Raw genomic sequence first — 20,121 nt, 5'->3', positions numbered from 1 at the left:
ACTATCCCTAATCAGTTCTTGCCTTTCCAAATGCATGCAAATCCTGTCCCTCTGGATTCCTTCCAACAACGTCCCACCACCAACATCAGGCTCACTGGTCTGTAGTTCCCTGGCTTTTCCTTACCACCTTTCTTAGATAGTGGTACCACGTTAGCCAACCTCCAGTCTTCTGGCACCTCTCCTCAGACTGTCAATGATGCAAATGTCTCAGCAAGGGGTCTAGCAATCACTTTCCTTGCTTCCCACAGATTTCTAGAGTACACCTGATCGGGTCCAAGACATCCAGCACCTCCTCCTCTGTAATATGGACATTTTTTTCATCTATTTCCCCACATTCTATATCTTCCATATCCTTCTCCACAGTAAACACTGATACAAAATACTTGTTTCGTATCTCCCCCATCTCCTGCGGTTCCACACAGAGGCTTCCTTGCTGATCTTTGAGGAACCTATTGTCTCCCTAGTTATTATTTTGTCTTTAATGTATTTATAAAATCCTTTTGGATTCTCCTCCACCCTATTTGCCAAAGCTATTTCATGTCCCCTTTTCACCCTCTTCACTGGACTCAAATTGTTAACTCTATTTTCTCTCCACAGTTGTTGCCAGACCTACTGATTTTCTCTAGCAAATTCCTGTTTCAGATCTCCAGCAACCACACTTCTTTGTTTAATAAAAAAGATAGTTTTCACAGACTAAATACCAAGTTGTGCTTCACCTGCACTTGGAATGTATAATTAGGACAAGCCTTACTCTTTATCTAACCCTATGCTGTCACTCTTCTGGTATTTGATGAGGTAGCTTTACTCTGTATCTAATCTCATACTGTCCCTGTCCTGAAGTGTGTAATGCAAACAGTGTAGAGAGAGTAGAGGGGGATCCAATGTATGCTGTACCTATCCTGGGAATGTTTGGTGGGGACAGTGCAGAGGTTCTTTACTTTCAGTTTAAAAGAGTAGAGAAGGCCTTACACTGTATCCAACCCCATGTCGTACATGTCTTGGGAATGGCTGATGGGGACAGAAGAGGTGGCTTTACTCTGTATCTCACTCTATTCTGTACCTGTGCTGGGAGTGTTTTTGTGAAGATAGTGTCGAGAGAGTTACATTCTACATCTAACTCCATGCTGTACGGGTCCTGTGAGTGTTTGTTTGGGATGGTGTTGAGTGAGCTTTACTGTATATCTAATCCCATGATGTACCTGTCCAGAGGATGTTTTATTGGACTGTGTTGAAGAAGCCTTACTTTTAGTTTAAAAGAGTAGAAAGAGCTTCATTCTATATCTAATCCCATGCTGAATCGCTCCTATTAGCGTTTGAAGGGCACACTGGAGGGACTTTACTTTCAATTTAAAAGAGGAACTTTACTCTACATTTGCCCCCATACCATACCTTCCATGGGAGTATTTGATAGGGACAGTATAGTGGAAGCTTAATTTTCACTTTAAAGGCATATGAAGCTTTACTCTGCACTTAAACTCCATGAAATAGCTGCACTGGAAGTGTTTGATCGGGCAGTGTACAAAGGGTCAACCATATTCCTCTGGAATCGGACCAGACCAGATAAGATCGGCAGACTTCCTTCCCTAAAGGACATTTGTGATCCAGATGTTTTTAAAGAAATAATCAACAATAGTTACAAGGTCACCAATAGGCTAGCTTTTTAATCCAGAATTTTTTTTTCGTTAATTCAAATTTCACTATCAACCATGGTGGGATTCAACTGATGTCCCAAGAACATCTGGATTGCTAATCCAGTGACATTATCACTACAGTACCACTGACCAAAATGTTCTGCTTTGTGTACATAGGACAAAAGTGGGCAATTTTCCAACCAATTGTCAGGTTTATGTTAATGTTGTGTCTTTACTGGAACATCTTGGCTCGGGGCATGGCTTGTTCTGGAGCACATATTTTCAGTGATACTGCCAGGTTATTGTCAGTGCCCATAGCCTTTGGTTTACATTAGGATCAGATTCAGCTCTGGAAATCAAACACTTACCAAGTGAAGCCAGGAAATGAATAGCTTCTTGATTGGCTGTTGGCAAAGGCTCTAGTAGTCCTGAAGGTTGTGAGACGGTCTCCGGAGTTGTCAACGCTCCAGGCGTACCCGGAGATTCAATATGATTCAGCTCATTCGGGGAGGTATTCAGGTCTGAGTTTCCGAGCTGTCCCAAGGGTGGTGATATTCCTGAGGATAATGCCTCAGTGGCCAATTCTCTTGAGGAATCTGGGAATTCTGATGTTGACATCGCGCAGTGTGCTTCCCTACAAAACAAAATGAAAACCTCAGGAGGATGAAGGCACATGTCTGACTTGTCTAGCTAAATTAAGCAATTAAATCTTAAACTCTCATGAAAGCATTATTGCATGTCTCTCCATCCCTGAAAAGGACACGTGCCCTTCACACTTGCTCTCCTTTGTAGAAGGCACTGTTAAACACTAGGCTCTGTATCTACAGTAATTCACTATTGCCCACCTGCTCACCAGAATGAAACAAGTATGCTTTTTAAAAATTTGTTTCTGGAATGAGGCTAAAAGGATTAAAAACAAATTGCACAGACTAGGTTTGTAATTGTTTTGTGTATTCATTCCCAGAATGCAGGCTTTGCTGGCTGGGCCAGTGTTTATTGCCCATCCTAATTGACCTTGAGAAGGAGTGCTGAGCTGATGTCTTGAACTACTCAGTCCATTGCATAGTGCTGTTGGGAAGGGTGTTCCAGGATTTTAAACTAGTGGCAATGAAGATATGGCAATACAGTTCCAAGTCAGGATAGTGTACGACATGGATGGTAACTTGCAGGTGGTGATGTTTCCACATTTTGCTGCCCTTGTCCTTCTATGTGATAGAGGTGCAAGTTTGAAAGGTGCTGTCGAATGAAGATTGGTGGGTTAATCTTATAGATCAGGACTTCTCAAAGTGGGGACCGTGAATTCACATGGAGTCACAAGCTCCATGGCAGCAATGAATGCCATTGACCCTCTGCTCTCCCATGTTCTCTTACTTACCCACCCTCCCCTCAAGTTGCAACAATTTTCATGACTTGAAATAGGGTCCAGTGAGGAAGAGTTGGGAATCATTGTTATTAATCATACACACTGCTGTCTTCGTGCATTGGTGGTGTAAGGAGTGTATGTTAAGATGATGGATTGAGGGCTAATCAAGTGGGACACTTTGTTCCAGCTGGTACTGAGCCTCATGAGTATTGTTAAAGTTGTACTCATCCAGGCAACTGAGGAGTGTTCCATCATACACCTGTCAGACTTGGGGTTTCAGGAACTGAATCACTTGCTACAGAATTCCAAGCCTCTGGTCTGCTCTTGCAGCTCCTATATTAGCGTTTACATGGCTGGTCTGGTTTAATTTCTTGTTAAGATACTGATGCTCGGAGATACAATTGACTGAATGTCAAGGATGCAAAGGTTAGATTTTCTCTTGTTGGAAATGGTTATTGTGGCACTTGTGTGACATGCATCTTATGTGCCATTTATCAGGCTGGATGTTTTCCAGGTCTTGCTATATATGAATACAGATGATTTCAGTAGCTGAGGAATCTCAAATTTTGCTGAACATTGTGCAATGACCAATGGACATCCCTACTTCTGACCTTTTTGATAGATAGAAGGTTATTGATGAAGCAACTGATGATTGTTGACCTCAAACATGATCCTGACAATTTCCTGCAGTGATGATTGAATCCCCAAACACCACAACCATCTTCACTCGTAAAACTCCAACGAGTGGAGAACTTTTGTTCTAGTTTCCAGTGATGGCACTTTTGCTCGGGCTCCTTGATGCCATATTCAGTCAAATGTTTCATTGATGACAAGGGCAGTCACTGCCATCTTACCTCTGGACATCAGCTCTTTTGTCCACGCTTGGAAGGTGGAAGGTTTAATTGTCTACCACTATGCATGACTCAATGTGGTACAGTTGGCAGACCTTTGAGCTAATCCCATTGTTTGTGGGATTGTTTTTCCCTTGTCTATTACATGCTGCTCCCACTGTTTGGCATGCATGTAGTGCATGAAGGTTGTAGCTTCACCAGGTTGACACCTCATTTTTAATTTCAACTCCCCCTCCCACTCTGCCGAAGACATGGAGGTCCTGGGCCTCCTTCACCGCCGCTCCCTCACCACCAGATGCCTGGAGGAAGAACGCCTCATCTTCCGCCTCGGAACACTTCAACCCCAGGGCATCAATGTGGACTTCAACAGCTTCCTCATTTCCCCTTCCCCCACCTCATCCTAGTTTCAAACTTCCAGCTCAGTTACTGTCTCCTTGACTTGTCCTACCTGCCTATCTTCTTTTCCACCTATCCATTCCACCCTCTCCTCCTTGACCTATCACCTTCATCTCCTCCCCCACTCACCCATTGTACTCTATGCTACTCTCTCCCCACCCCCACCCTCCTCTAGCTTATCTCTCCATGCTTCAGGCTCACTGCCTTTATTCCTGATGAAGGGCTTTTGCCTGAAACGTCGATTTCGCTGCTCGTTGGATGCTGCCTGAACTGCTGTGCTCTTCCAGCATTACCAATCCAGTATTTGGTTTTCAGCATCTGCAGTCATTGTTTTTACCTCATTTTTAAGTTTGCCTGGTGCTGGTCCCTTCTGCACTGTTTGTTGAATCAAAGTTGCTCCCCTGGTTTGTTGGTAATGGAACACAGATGCATCTATGACAGGTAGATGATTAGGACAAGGTTAAATACGTTTTTCCCTCTTATTGTTTCCCCACCTGCTGCAGACTCAGTATATCAGTTATATCCTTTATGACTCTGCCAGAGTATTTAATACCAGTGTTACTGAGCCATTCTTCATCACTGGCATTCAGGTTTCTCACTCAGAGTACACTCTGTGCATCTTTCAAAGCATTCTCCAAATTGTGCTCAGTATGGAGAAGAACTAAATCAGCAGCAGTGGATGGTAATCAGCTCTCTTGCCCTGATGCTATAAGACTTCACGGCACCTGCAGCCAATGTTGAGGAGTGCCAGGGAAACTCCTTCCTAACTATATGCTACTGTGCTGCAATCTCTGCCCAATCTGTACTGTTGATGAACCCAAGATGTTTGAAATAAGCACTTTGTCGAGTTGACAGGGCTGTACTGACGTTTTGGTTTTATTGTTTACTGTCGTTACTCTTGCAGTTTGATTCCACTGGGTGCTGGATTAGTGGTGTTGGAAGAGCACAGCAGTTCAGGCAGCATCCGAGGAGCAGGAGAATCGACGTTTCGGGCATGAGCCCTTCTTCAGGAATGGCTCCTGAAGAAGGGCTCATGCCCGAAACGTCGATTCTCCTGCTCCTTGGATGCTGCCTGACCTGCTGCGCTTTTCCAGCAACACATTTTCAGCTCTGATCTCCAGCATCTGCAGTCCTCACTTTCTCCTAGAGGTTTCTTGGATCCAATTTTACCAATTTGGACTCAAAATGGGGGAGGGTCAAGTACAAATACAAATGGGCCAGCTGACACAGACATGACCCTCCACCGCCAAAGGTGAGGGTCAAATGGTCCAAAGAAGACCTCTCCTATCCCAAAAAGGGGAGGCTTAAAGACCTGGGAGCAACTGGAATGGCTGCAAAGGGAAAAGGAACAGTGACAGAGGGAGAGAGAGAGAGACCAGCTTTTGGTGCTGCATTCACTGAACTAAGTGTGAACTCTTTGTGGTCTGGTTTGAAAAACCTTTGTTCATTGCCAGTTAAATGTTGTGTAATATTTGTGTTTTTATTCCCTCGAGCTCGTGATCTGGGAATACTTTGAACTTTATTTATATTTGGGGAATGTATTGTAAATTGAAAGTGTGATGTATCAGTATGGAACATGCATGGTTAATGTAATGCCCTTTAGATTACATTCCCTACAGTATAGAAACAGGCCCTTCAGCCCAACAAGTCCACGCCGCCCCTCTGAAGAGTAACCCACCCAGACCCTATATTTACCCCTGACTAATACACCTAACATTATGGACAATTTAGCATGGCCCATCTTTGGATTGTAGGAGGAAACCCCACGCAGACACGAGGAGAATATGTAAACTCCACACAGTCAGTCATCTGAGGCTGGAATTGAACCCAGGACCCTGGTGCTGTGAGGCAGCAGTGTTAACCACTGAGCCACCATGCTGCCCCGTGCTTATGCAAGTCAAAAAGTCTGCAACAAAATGTTGCTTTAAAAATTGGGTCATAAAGCTTGGTAAAACATTATCTCTTGGAATTGGAAATTATCATGTTTGGAATTTCATTTTCTGGCCAGAGTTAAATTCCAAACATTGTTTTAACGCATGAGTAAATCTGTAATTCAGGAAGACAAGATTTGCTCATTGTAATTGGAATTTTAGAAATGCAATTCTCTTTAAATAAAATTCTGATGAAACTGATATCAAGGAGTTTTAAAAAGGAGAGTATAATCTAACAAAGGAGGTGGGCTTTCCCTTTGTCAATTATAACACACATTTCTATATAGGAGGAAGAGAGATGGTTGACATAATTATATCCAGGAGTTTTCAATCCACCCCTTAAACCACTACTAATTAACCTATTCTGCTTGAAGTGGAATGGGTGGATGTTGTTTTGTTTTTCAGTGAGTGAAAGATACTGAAGGCTTTCACAGATGGCTATGAACTTCTGAACCTGTCTGCAGACTTGCAACACAGTATGGATGAAGCACCCTCAACCCATCAAACCACTTGGTAAAAACAATGACTGCAGATGCTGGAAACCAGATTCTGGATTAGTGGTGCTGGAAGAGCACAGCAGTTCAGGCAGCATCCAAGGAGCTTCGAAATCGACGTTTCGGGCAAAAGCCCTGCATCAGGAATACAGGAAGTGAGCCTGAAGCGTGGAGAGATAAGCTAGAGGAGGGTGGGTGTGGGGAGAAAGTAGCATAGAGTACAATGGGTGAGTGGGAGAGGGGATGAAGGTGATAGGTCAGGGAGGAGAGGGTGGAGTGGATAGGTGGAAAAGGAGATAGGCAGGAAGGACAAGTCTGGACAAGTCATGGGGACAGTGCTGAGCTGGAAGTTTCAAACTAGGGTGAGGTGGGGGGAAGGGGAAATGAGGAAACTGTTGAAGTCCACATTGATGCCCTGGGGTTGAAGCGTTCAGAGGTGGAAGATGAGGCGTTCTTCCTCCAGGCGTCTGGTGGTGAGGAAGTGGCGGTGAAGGAGGCCCAGGACTCCCCCTCCCACTCTGCCGAGGACATGGAGGTCCTGGGCCTCCTTCACCGCCGCTCCCTCACCACCAGACCACCACGAAGAACATGCTCTGGTCTATTTGCTTGCTCTCTTAGCTCTCAGTCACTTTGAGCCTACCTGGACGATCACAGCCCCATGTCTTCACGTGCATCATGTTACATAATAGCCTACTTCGTGATACTGAATAAAAACATATAAATGATGAGCAGGTACAGGTCACTAGTCCCTTGAGCTTGCTGCACTATTCATTAATGGTGCTCCACATTCTTGCCTATCCCTGATAACCTTTCACCCTCTTGCTTTCAAGAATCTACCTTTCTCTGCCTTCAACATATTCAAAGGTGCTGCTTCCAGCACCTTTTCAGGAAGAGATTTCCACAGACTCACTCTGAGAGAAAAGGTTCTCCTCACCTCTGTCTTAAATAGGTAACCCCTGAATTTTAAACCGTGACCTCTCCTGTCAGATTCTCCCACAAGAGGGAGCTCCTTCATCACATCTCAACTAAAACAAAGAACTGTGGGTGCTGGAGATCTGAAACAAAAATAAAACTTGCTGGAGAAACTCAGCAGATCTGGCAGTGTTTGTAGGGAGAAAACTGTTAACGTGCCCAGTCCAGTGACTATTCATCGAGCTTTGATGATGAGTCACCACATTCAAAAAACCAACTCTGTTTTCTCCCTACAGATGCTGCCAGACCTGATGAATTTCTCCAGCAATTTCAGTTGTCCATATTTACTCTGTCAGTGATCGCCAATACCAGTGCCCCTCAAGGCTGCATACTTAGCCTCTTACTGTGCTCCTTATGGACTCATGACTGTGTGGCCACATTCTGCTCTAACGCTATTAAAAGTTTGCTGATGACGCTACCGTGGTGAACATAGACCATAGAACAGTACAGGCCTTTTGGCCCTTGATGTTGTGTGGACCTTTATCCTACTCTAAGATCAGACTAACCTACATACCCTTCATTATACTATCTTCCAATGTACCTATTCAGGAATCACTTGAATGTCCCGAATGTATCTGACTCTACTACCACTGCTGGGAGTGTATTCGACACCCACCACCCTCTGAGTGAAGGACCTACCTCTGATGTCTCCCCTAAACCTTCCTCCAATCACTGTAAGATTACGTCCCCTCATGAAAGACATTTCTGCCATGGGAGAAGTCTCTGGCTATCCACCCTATCTATGCTTCTCAAAATCCTGTATACCTCTATCAAGTCACTTCTCATCCTTCTTCACTCCAACGAGAAAAGCCCTAGCTCTCTCAACCTTTCTTCATAAGACACACCCTCCAGTCCAGGCAGCATCCTGGTAAAACTCCTCTACACCCTCTCTAAAGCTTCCACATCCTTCCTATTATGAGGCGACCAGAACTGAACACAATATTCCAAGTGTAGTCTAACCAGGGCTTTATAGAGCTGCAGCATAACCTCATGGCTCTTAAACTCATCCCCCTGCTAATGAAAGCCAGCACACCATACGCCTTCTTAACAACCCTATCAACCTGGGTGGCAACTTTGAGGAATCTATGAACATGGACACCAAGAGCCCTCTGTTCTTCCACACTGCCACGAATCATGCCTTTAACCCTGCAATCTGCATTCAAATCTGACCTACCCAAAGTGAATGATGTCACATTTTTTCCAGTTGAACTCCATCTGCCACTTATCAGCCTAGTTCTGCATCCTGTCAATGTCTCATTACAACTTACACCAGCCCTCCATACCATTCCACAACTCCACCAACCTTTGGGTCATTGGCAAAATTACTAATTCACTATTCCACTTCCTCATCCAAGTCATTTATAAATATCACAAAGGGCAGAGGTCCCAGAACCGATCCCTGCGGAACACCACCGGTCACTGAGCACAAGGCTGAATACTTTCCATTTACCACCACCATCTGGGACAATGGGCCAGCCAATTCTGTATCCTGAATGACAGATTTCCCTGTATCCCATACCTCCTTACTTTTTGAATGAGTCTATCATGGGGAACCTTATCAAATGCCTTGCTAAAATGCATGTACACCACATCCACTGCTCAACCTTCATCAATGTTTTTTGTCACATCCTCAAAGAATTCAAAAAGGTTTGTAAGAGGTGACCTGCCCCTCACAAAGCCATAATGGCTATCTCTAGTCAAACTATGGTTTTCCAAATAATCATAAATCCTGTCTCTCAGAAGCCTCTCCAATACTTTGCCAACCACTGACGTGAGACTGACTCGTCTGTAATTCCCAGGTTTATCCCTATTCCCCTTCTTGAACAAGGGAATAACATTTTCTACCCTCCAATCATCTAGCACTACTCCCATGGACAGGGAAGGCGCAAAGATCATCGCCAAAGGTGCAGCAATCTCTTCCCCTCTTCCTGTAGTAACCTAGGGTATATCTGTCTGACCCTGGGGTCTTATCTATCCTTGTATTTTTCAAAATTTTCAGCACCTTCTCCTTCCTAACATCAACCTGTTCTAGCATACCAGCCTGTTCCACCATGTCCTCACATACATCAAGGTCCCTCTCAGTAGTGAATACTGAAGCAAAGTATTCATTAAAGACCTCCCCTACTTCTTCCAACTCCAGGCACAGGTTCTCTCCACTAACTCTGAGCAGCCCTACCTTCACTCTGGCCATTCTCTTGTTCCTCACATAAGTGTAGAACACCTTAGGGTTTTCCTTAATCCTATCCGCGAAAGCTTTTTCATGCTCCCTCCTAGCTCTCCAAAGTCCAATCTTCAGTTCCTTCCTAGCTACCTTGTAACCCTCTCCTCAACCTTAAGTAAGCTTCCTTCTTCCTCTTGACTTAGATGTTCCACATTCCTTGTCACCCAAGGTTCCTTCACCCTACATCCCTTCCTTGCCTCAGTGGGACAAACCTGTCCAGCACTCTCAGCAAATGCTTCCTAAACAACCTCCACATTTCTGTCATGCAGTTCCCTGAGAATATCTGTTCCCAATTTAGGTGCCCCAGTTCCTGCCTCATAGCATTGTAAGTCCCTCTCCCCCATTAAATACTTTCCCATACCGTCTGCTCCTATCCCTCTCCATGACTATAGTAAAGGTCATGGAGTTGTGATCGCTATCAACAAAATGCTCTCCTACTAAGGGATCTCACATCTGGCATGGTTCATTGCCAAGCGCCAAATCCAATATGGCCTCTACTCTTGTCAGCTTATCTACATATTGCATCAGGAACCCTTCCTGGATACACCTACCTGACAAAAACTGCTCCATCCAAACTATTTGAATTAAGAAGGTTCCAATCAATATTACAGAAGTTAAAGTCACCCATGACAACAACACTGTTACTTCTGCACATTTCCAGAATCTGCCTCCCAATCTGCTCCTCCGTGTCTCTGTTGCTACTGGGGGGGCCTGTAGAAAACTCCCAATAAAGTTCCTGTCCCTTTCCTGAATATGGGTCAGATTTTAAACAACAACGAGACAGAGTCCAGGAAAGAGATAGACAGCTTAGTGGTATGGTGTAAAGACAAGTTATGCCTCAATGTCAGCAAAACAAAGGAGCTGGTCATCAACTTCAGGAAGCGGAGTGGAGGACACGCCCCTGTCTGTATCAATGGGGTTGAGGTGGAGATGATGGGGAGCTTCAAGTTCCTAGGAGTAAATATCACCAACAATCTATCCTGGTCCATCCACATCAACGTTACAATCAAGAAAGCACACTGACACCTCTACTTCCTCACAAAGCTAAGGAAATTCTGCATGTCCACAATGACACTTATCAATGTTCATAAATGCACCATAGAAAGCATCCTAGCTGGATGCATTACTCCTTGGTATGGCAGCTGGTCTGCCTGAGACAGCAAGAAATTATAGAGAATTGCGAACACAGCCTACTCCATCACACAAACCAGCCTTCCATCCATTGACTCTGTCTATACTCCTCACTGCTTCAGGAAAGCAACTGACATAATCAAGACCTCTCCCACCCTGGTTGTACACTCCTGCATCCTTTTCTGTTGGGCAAAGATACAAAAGTTTGAAAACACGTACCAAAAAATTCTAGAACAGCTTCTTCCCTGCTGTTATCAGACTTTGGAACAGACCTCTTGTATACTAGAGTTGACTTTTCTCTGCATCCTCTCATTAGCTATACTTCTGCATTCTATTCTATTTCCTGATGTACTTATGGCAGGTATGATTTGCAATGGATTGCATGCAAAACAATACTTTTCACTGTATCTTGGTACATGTGACAATAATAAATCAAATCAAGTCAATACTCATCAGTGGTTTCATATATTTCAATTGAATCACCTCTTACTGTTCTAAACTCCAGCAGATACAAGCCTAGCCTGTCCAACCTTTCCTCTTAACTAAACCCATCACATTCCATGCATTAGTTTCATGGCCCTTGTGTGAACTGTTTCCAATGCATTTATATCTTTTCTTCAAAAAGGAGAACAATACTGTGCACAGTACTCCAGGTGAGTGTAAGTGAAACATAACCTCCCTATTTTGGTGTTTAATTCCCTTTGTGATAAATTATAACATTCTGTTAGCTTTCCTAATTTTTTGCTAAATTGATCTGAAGAACTCAATTGGGAGCAAATGTGCCGTAACATTTTTGTTTGAAATTGCAGACATACCTTTAAGCAATTGTTTCTGTGCTTGCAGTGAGTGAGTGAGTGAAGCCCATGGGCTGCAGAAGTGCTGAAATTGTTCAAGCAGAAATAATTGTTTCAGGTTGAGATCGGCCTCAGAATCAGTGGCTGGCCTCCTGGAATATTCCTCTGCATTCAGTGCACATTAATCTGGTATGTTATTTTAACAACTGGTTCAGATTTAGTTAATGCACACTACTGCCACAGTCATTGACTTACAAGTAATTTTGTAATCAATGCTGTTACACATGTCTGGAGCAGGAGGGACTTGAACACTGGCTACCTGGTACAGACGTAGAGTCATTATAACTTTTTTTGCACAGTTATTGACTTGTAATTTTTAATTTATTTTCTTAAGTAACCTATTCAGCCAAGTTATTACACACCTCTGGAGGAGGTGAGGCTTGTTCCTGGTCCATGGTAGGGACAATACCACTGCTTCACAAAAGGGTCTCAGTTATTGACTTGTATTTTTTTTACTGTTTATTAACGTATTATTTTAATCACTCTGTTCAAAGATGTTATTACACACCTCTGGAGTAGGTGGGACCTGAACCTAGGCCTCCTGATCTGGGGTGGGGGGGGCGAGGGGAGAGGCACTACCAGTGCACCACAAGAGGGTCCCAAGTTGTTGGCTTGTAATCTTTCAAAGTGGATGGTCTTTCTCTGCCAGCACCTTCCAAATTCACAACATCTGTCATCTAGAAGGCCAAGAGGAGCTGCCACGTTGGAACAACACCAGCTACAACTCACATCCAAGCATCAGGTGCAGCTCCAAAGGTAGCAGCAATCTTAAGCACAAGATCCTGCTTTAAAGTCCTACTCTAGGCACATAAAAACCAACACTGACACTACAGTGTGGTACTGGGGAGTGCTGCATTGTCAGAGGTACCTTCTCTCAGATAAGACATTAAACCTGGTTCTATTTGCCTCTTCAGGTGAATGTGGAACATTCAGTAGCAGTGTTACAAAGACCTCAGGACACACCTCCTTCAGTCAACATCACAAAACCAGATAATCTGGTCATGACCACATTCAAAGTTAAAATAAAAAGCTGCATCTGGAATGGTGAGATACAGAAACAGAACCAGAAGACACACCATTCTGAGGTAAAAACAATGACTGCAGATGCTGGAAACCAGATTCTGGATTAGTGGTGCTGGAAGAGCACAGCAGTTCAGGCAGCATCCAAGGAGCTCCTCGGATGCTGCCTGAACTGCTGCGCTCTTCCAGCACCACTAATCTAGAACACGCCATTCTGACTTGGAACCAAATCACCATTCTTTTTATTAATTCATTCACCAGTCAATGGCATTGCTGGCAATGTCAGTGTTTATTGCCCACTCCTAATTGTCCAGAGGGCAGCTAAGAGCCAACCACACTGCTGTAGGTCTAGAGTCACATGTAGGCCAGACCAGGTAAGGAAGGCAGTCTCCTTCCTGAGTGAATCATATGGGCTTTTCCCCTCAACAATTAGCACTGGTTTCATAGTCATTTTTGGAGTCTTAATCCCAGATTTTGTTTTTACTGAACTCAAATTCCACCACAGCAGGTGGTGGGAATCAAAACCAGTCCCCAGAACATTACCTTGGTCTCTAGTTTAATAGTAGGGAAAATTTTATAGAACAGTATGGTCGGATCACATGCAGCGTGACATAAACCCAAGATCACAGCTGAGACTGTCTTTTTGGGTATCAGTTTCTGCTCGGTGATTCTGCGAACAATTGCCAGACAGGAATGTTTCCTCCCGATCAGGGAACACTTCAGCTGTCAAGGACATTCAGCCCTGGTACACAACCATTAAAGACACCTACTGCTCCATCTCCCCACCTACGGAAAATCAGATCACGATGCTTTGTTCCTCCACCCAGTTTACAAACAGAAGCTGAAACGGGAGAACCCTTCACAAAAGGTAGTGCAATGCTGGTCCAAAGCTGTGCACGATCATTTCTGGGACTGTTTGGAATCGATAGACTGGACCGTGTTCAAATACTCAGTGGAAAACCTAACGAGTACGCCACTGCCTTCACAGACTTCATTAGCAAATGCTTTGGGGCCTGCAACCAAAGCAGTTCAATCTGAGTGTTGCCCAAATGGAAATCTTGGATGAACCAGGAAATCCACTCCCTATTGAAGACCAGACGTGCAGCACTCAAGCCTTTGACCCAGACCAATATGGGGAATCCTGATATGATCTCCACAAAGCCAAGAGGCAGTATCGGACCAGGTCAGAGACTCAAACCAACCAAACAGACTCCTGACGTCTGTGGTGAGGCCTAAACATCATTATGGGGATACAAAATGAAGCAGAACAAGATAACAAACAAAGACACATCACCCTGTGAAGTGCTCAATGCTTTCTACGCTCAGTTTGAGCAGATATGTTGTCACCTGCCCTGAAAGCCTCGGACGCACTTGTGCCCACTGTCACTACTGCAGATGTCAGATTGATCTTCCTGGGAGGCAAACTCGGATCCTGTGCAGACCAACTGGTGGAGGTATTCACCAACTGCTTCAACCTCTCCTTCTAACAGCCGAAGTCCACCCCTACTTCAAGAAGACCACCATCACCCGCGTACCTAAGAAAGCACAAGCGATATGCCTTAATGACCAATATGCCTTGATTGATGTATTGTCACATATTTTGAAGTAGAGTGAAAAGCTTTGTTTACGAGTAGTGCAGGCAGACCATAGTAAGCAAGGATGTACAGATCAGAAGTTGTGACCTCTATAATCATGGAGTGCTTCGAGAGGCTGGTCATGGACTCCATCAACTCCAGTCTCCCAGCCTGCTTTGATCCCCTGCAATTTGCCTATCAATGTAACAGGTCCACAATGGATGCTATATCCCTCGTCCTGCATTCATCCCTGGTACATCTGGACAACAAGGACACCTATATCAGACTCCTACTCATTGACTACAGCTCTGCCTTCAACACCATTATCTGTCCAGGCTGATCTCAAACTCTGTGACCTTGCTCTTGCCTCGGCCCTCTGCAACTGAATCATCAGTTTTCTGACCCACAGACTGCAATCGGTGAAGATAGGCAACAGCACCTCCTCCACAATAACACTCAACACTGGAGCCTTCCTTGGATGCATCCTCAACCCTCTACTGTACTCTATACCCACACTTGTGTTGCCAAATTCTAAATGAATGCCATGTATAAGCTCTCTGATGACACCACCGTAATTGGACAGATATGTTAAATTACAGAAAAGATATCGAGGGCTTGATGACGTGGTGCGATGAGAACAACCTCTCTCAGTATGGGCAAAACTAAAGAAATGATCGTAAAAAGAAAGGAGGGGAACACGCACCCCCCCACCCGCCATCTACATCAACAGAACTGAGGTTGAGAGGGTGAAGAGCGTCAAGTTCCTTGGAGTGATAATATCAACAACCTGTCCATAGATGCAATGGCCAAGAGGTACAACAACGCCTCTTCTTCCTCAGGTGGCTCAGGAAATTCTGCATGTCCATAAGGACCTCACCAACTGCTACAGGTGCACCAGTGAAAACATACTGTCTGGGTGCATAACGGCCTGGTACTACAACTGCTCCGTGCAAGACCATAAGAAACAACAGAATGTTGTGTTCACACCTCAGACCATCACGGAAGAAAGTGAGGACTGCAGATGCTGGAGACCAGAGTTGAAAAGTGTGGTGCTGGAAAAACACAGCAGGCCAGGCAGCATCCGAGGAGCAGGAGGATCGATGTTTCAGGCATAAGGCCGGAAGCCAACCTTCCACTCATAGACTCCATTTACATAGCTCGCTGCCGTGGAAAGGCTGCCAACATCATCAAAGATCCATCCCACCCCAATAATGATCTCCTGCAACGTCTTCTGTCAGGCAGAAGGTAGAGAAGCCTGAACACATGCACCAGCAGGTTCAGGAACAGCTCCTTCCTGGCCATTATAAGACTGATGAATGGACTCTCTCGCCTAAAATAATGCTGATCTTGCCTAGCGCACATCGTGTGGAATGTAACCTGAATGCCTCGTCTAAGTCTTTTTATGACCTCTGTTCTGTACATCCTTGCTTAATATGGTCTGCCTGCACTACTCGTAAACAAAGCTTTTCACTCTACTTCAGAATACCTGACAATACATCAATCAATCAATCAGTCAATCAATTGGGTAAGCATCCTCCAAGGCAGCCCTTGAGATACACAACAACACAGAATAACTGAGCGGAAACAGATAGTCATGTTCCGTGATCTTGGGTTCATGTCGTACTACATGTAGCCCATGACACTGTTCATTTTCTGTAAAATAGAACATAGAACATTACAGCGCAGTACTGGCCCTTTGGCCCTCAATGTTGCGCGAACCTGTGAAACTAATTTGAATCCCATCTAACCAACACTTTTCCATTATCATCCATATGTTTAGCCAATGACCATTTAAATGCCCTTAAAGTTAGCGAGTCTACTACTGTTGCAGGCAGGGCATTCCATGTCCTTACTACTCTCTGAGTAAAGAACCTACCTCTGACATCTGTCCTATATCTATCATCCCTCAATTTAAAGCTACATCCCCTCATGCTAGCCATCACCATCCGAAGAAAAAGGCTCTTACTGTTCACCCTATCTAACCCTCTGATTATCTCGTATGTCTCTATTAAGTTACCTCTCAACCTTCTTCTCTTTAATGAAAACAGCCTCAAATTCTTCAGCTTTTGCTCATAAGACCTTCCCTTCATACCAGGTAACATTCTCGTAAATCTCCTTTGCACACTTTCCAATCCTTCCACATCTTTCCTATAGTGTGGTGACCAGAACTGTATGCACACCAGAGCTTTGTGCAGCTGCAACATGACCTCAAGGCTCTGAAAAGCAATCCCTCTACCAATAAAACCTAACACACCTTATACCTTCTTAACAACCCTACCAACCTGTGAGGCAACTTTCAGGGATCTATGGACATGGACACAGAGATCTCTCTGCTCATCCACAGTACCGAGAATCTTACCATTAGCCCGGTACTCTGTATTCCTGTTACTCCTTCCAAAGTGTATCAACTTACACTTTTTTGCATTAAACTCCATTTGCCACCTCTCAGCCCAGCTCTGTAGCTTAGCTATGTTCCTCTGTAACCTGCAACATCCTTCCGCACTCTCCACAATCCACTGACTTTAGTATCACCCGCAAATTTACTAACCGATCCTTTTACGCCCTCATCCAGGTCATTTATAAAAATGAAAAACAGCCCCAAAACAGATCCTTATGATACACCACTACTAACTGAACACCAAGATGAATATTTCCCATCAACCACCTTTCTTCTTACAGCTGGCCAATTTCTGATCCAAACCGCTAAATCACCCTTAATCCTATGCCCCTGTATTTTCTGCAATATCCCACCATGGGGAACCTTGTCAAATGCTTTACTGAAATCCATATACACCACATTGACCGCTTTAATCTCATCCACCTGTTTGGTCACCATCTCAAAGAACTCAGTAAGGTTTGTGAGGCACAACCTGCCCTTCAAAAAACCATGTTGACTATCCCGAATCAACTTATTCCTTTCTAGATCTTCCTTCCGTTCTGTTCTGACACCGTAACTTGTTATGATCTCTCTACCTTAATTAGCTTGTGCAGTTTTAGATTATTTCTGAAGAAGGGCTCATGCCCAAAACGTCGATTCTCCTGCTCCTTGGATGCTGCCTGACCTGCTGCGCTTTTCCAGCAACACATTTTCAGCGCAGATGGAATTTTAATGCAATAATAAAAATCTGGAAGCCAGACAATAATAACGACCATCTAATTACAATCGCTAGGTGGCTGCTTTTGTCCAACTAGGAGAAAGTGAGGACTGCAGATGTTGGAGATCAGAGTCAAAAACTCTGGCACTGGAAAAGCACTGCCCATCAGGCAGAATTTGAGTAGCTGGAGAGTCGACGCTTTGAGCATAAACTTGTCCAGCAGTGACGAAGTAGACCGAAGATCCTTTTTCTGGCTTTAGATCTCTAGGACACCATGGCCAAACAGACTTCTTCAACCTGGACAAAAGGTAGCCCTCAAGGGAACATCATTGAGAGAGGCGGGACATTACTTCACATTCCCACCAATCAGATGCTGGGCAAAATGACAGACCGCCAGTTTGACCAATAATCTCCCAGATCTGGGCCCGCCCACGTGATGGAAACCAGTTTGGACAGTGGATTGGTCTAAGCTACATGAAGGCTAGCTTATTCAGCCAATGGGAGCTCCAGACGCGCTCACTAAGTATGGTGGACAGCAAACCAAAACAGGACCCGCCCTTTGATGGACACCACTTTGCACCGATAGACAGTGGGAACTGCACTGATGGACAGTTGACCTAACCAACCTGGAGGCGAGTACTGCCACTCCGAAGCCAACCCACCCACTTCCCGTCAAAGCCAATCCATGCGTGCGTGAGGGCGGTACCGACCTTGACAGACAGCCTGATGGACCAATTAGTGAAGGGATCCAGTCGCCTAAACAACCGAATATACCAATCGGGAAACGTCCGATGGCGGAGACCAACCTCACTCCCCTTCGCGGTGAACGACGAATGAACAACGTAATTTATTACTATTCGCGTGACAGAGGTCGAGGTGAAACGTTCGAATTTGGCAGGCAGGAAGTTTGACTTCGCGTTGAGCGGTAGGAGTTTCTCGCCGCCGGTTTGTTGAGGAGTCCCCTCCTGCTGCGGGCAAACGGCCTCAGCTCGAGTTCCGCGGCGGCGGTTACCATGGAGATGCAGCGGCCTGCGCCCCAGGACCCCGCCTCCAGCATAGCCCTCCTGCACACTGCCTGCAGTCACCATGGCAACGAACGCCTAGGCAGGCCATTCAGCCCATCTCCCCCGGGGACAGTTCGGACCGAGGTGGAGAAATCAGTTGATTTTTTAAAAAAAATAACAGGTTATAGTCCAACAGGTTTATTTGGACCACCTAGCGTACGGGAGGCTGCTGCATCTTCAGGTTTTTTTGATTAATAGTGACTTTTTGCAGAAGAAAATACAATTTTAACAATTTTGGAACATGAACACATCATTCTTTGACTATTATCCATCATTACATCTGTTATTATACTCTGTCATGACATGGGTTGCCTTTAGTGCAGTCCATAAGACAAAGCAGCAGACTTAGGCCATTCAGCCCATCAAGGCAGATCCACCATTGGATCATGGCTGATATGTCCAATTTCCTCCCTGCTCCCCTAACCTCTGATCTCCTTACCATCAAGAACCTATCCATCTATCATGAATTCCATAGATACACCACCTTCTGGCTAAAGAGAAAGGGTTTGTTGATAATAAGCCAGGGAAGATAGATAAGTCATAATGGAATGGAGAGGTGAGAATGGGTTGGGCATATAGAAAGCAACCTATTTAACCACAGAAACCCTACAGTGTCGAAACAGGCCATTACACACATCAAGTCCACACTGAACCCTCCAAAGAGCATTCCACAAGACACACCCCAACTCTATCCCTGTAACTGTGCATTTCCCATGGCTAATCCACCTAGCCTGCACATCATTGGACACTATGGGTAATTTTGCACAGCCGATCCCCCAACCTGCACATCTTTGGACTATGGGAAGAAACCCACACAGACACTGGGAGAATATACAAACAGTCACCCAAAGATGGAATCGAACCCAGGTCCCTGGATATGTGAGGCAGTAGTGCTAACCACTGAGCTACCATGCTGCCCCCTTGGATGATGGAAATAGCAGTGAGCAGTTTTGGTCTCCTTATTGATGGAAAGATATACACGATTGGAGGCAGTCCAGAGAAGATTGACTAGGTTGATGTCAGATATGGAGGGATTTTATGAGCACTTTTAGCTTGGAGAGTAGGAGAATGAGATTAAACCGTATTGAAATATAAAGATTGTTAGGGGGCTTGACAGGGTAGATGTGGAGAGTCTAAGATGAGAGAGTAGAATCTCAGAACAAGGGGTTCACACATTTAATGCAGAAATGCGGAGGATGTTTTCACCAAGAGCAGTGAATCTATGGAACCCTTTACGATAGAAAATGTTGAGGCTGCGTCATTAGGTATATTCAACGCTGAGATTAATGTTTATTTTTGGGTGAATAAAGTGTTACAGGGAAAAGGCAGGAAAGTGGAGTGGAACTCTGAATTCTGAAGAAGTCAAACTGATTTCAAAATGTTAACTGTTTCTCTTTCTCACTAAAGATGCTGTCAGACCTGCTAGGTTTCTTGACCATTTTGTTTCTAAGGCAAACATTCTATTACTGGTATCTACAGGACCAGGAGTGCATTGTTGATCGAATATTCTGGATAATCAAGAGG

General features: G+C 44.6%; 1 protein-coding gene across 2 annotated transcripts in view; it reads right to left on the bottom strand.

Moving 5' to 3' along the window:
- The window catches only part of catip (ciliogenesis associated TTC17 interacting protein), a 78,315-nt gene extending 59,773 nt beyond the window's left edge, over positions 1-18,542 (bottom strand). The window contains exons 1-3 of one of the 2 annotated variants that reach the window (XM_072579983.1): positions 18,244-18,542; positions 14,236-14,399; positions 2,000-2,265 (exon numbers count right to left, since the gene is read on the bottom strand). In XM_072579983.1, coding sequence (XP_072436084.1) covers positions 2,000-2,249 — 250 coding nt within the window. In that variant the 5' untranslated portion in view covers positions 2,250-2,265; positions 14,236-14,399; positions 18,244-18,542. The remainder of the gene's footprint in view (positions 1-1,999; positions 2,266-14,235; positions 14,400-18,243) is intronic. The other variant, XM_072579982.1, reaches the window with a different exon arrangement.
- Positions 18,543-20,121: the final 1,579 nt, after the last annotated feature.

The sequence above is a fragment of the Chiloscyllium punctatum genome, chromosome 10, assembly GCF_047496795.1.
Source record: "Chiloscyllium punctatum isolate Juve2018m chromosome 10, sChiPun1.3, whole genome shotgun sequence".
NCBI lineage: Eukaryota > Metazoa > Chordata > Chondrichthyes > Orectolobiformes > Hemiscylliidae > Chiloscyllium > Chiloscyllium punctatum.
The sequence above is the reverse complement of the archived record's forward strand: the minus strand, read 5'-3'. Positions and strand labels throughout refer to the sequence as shown.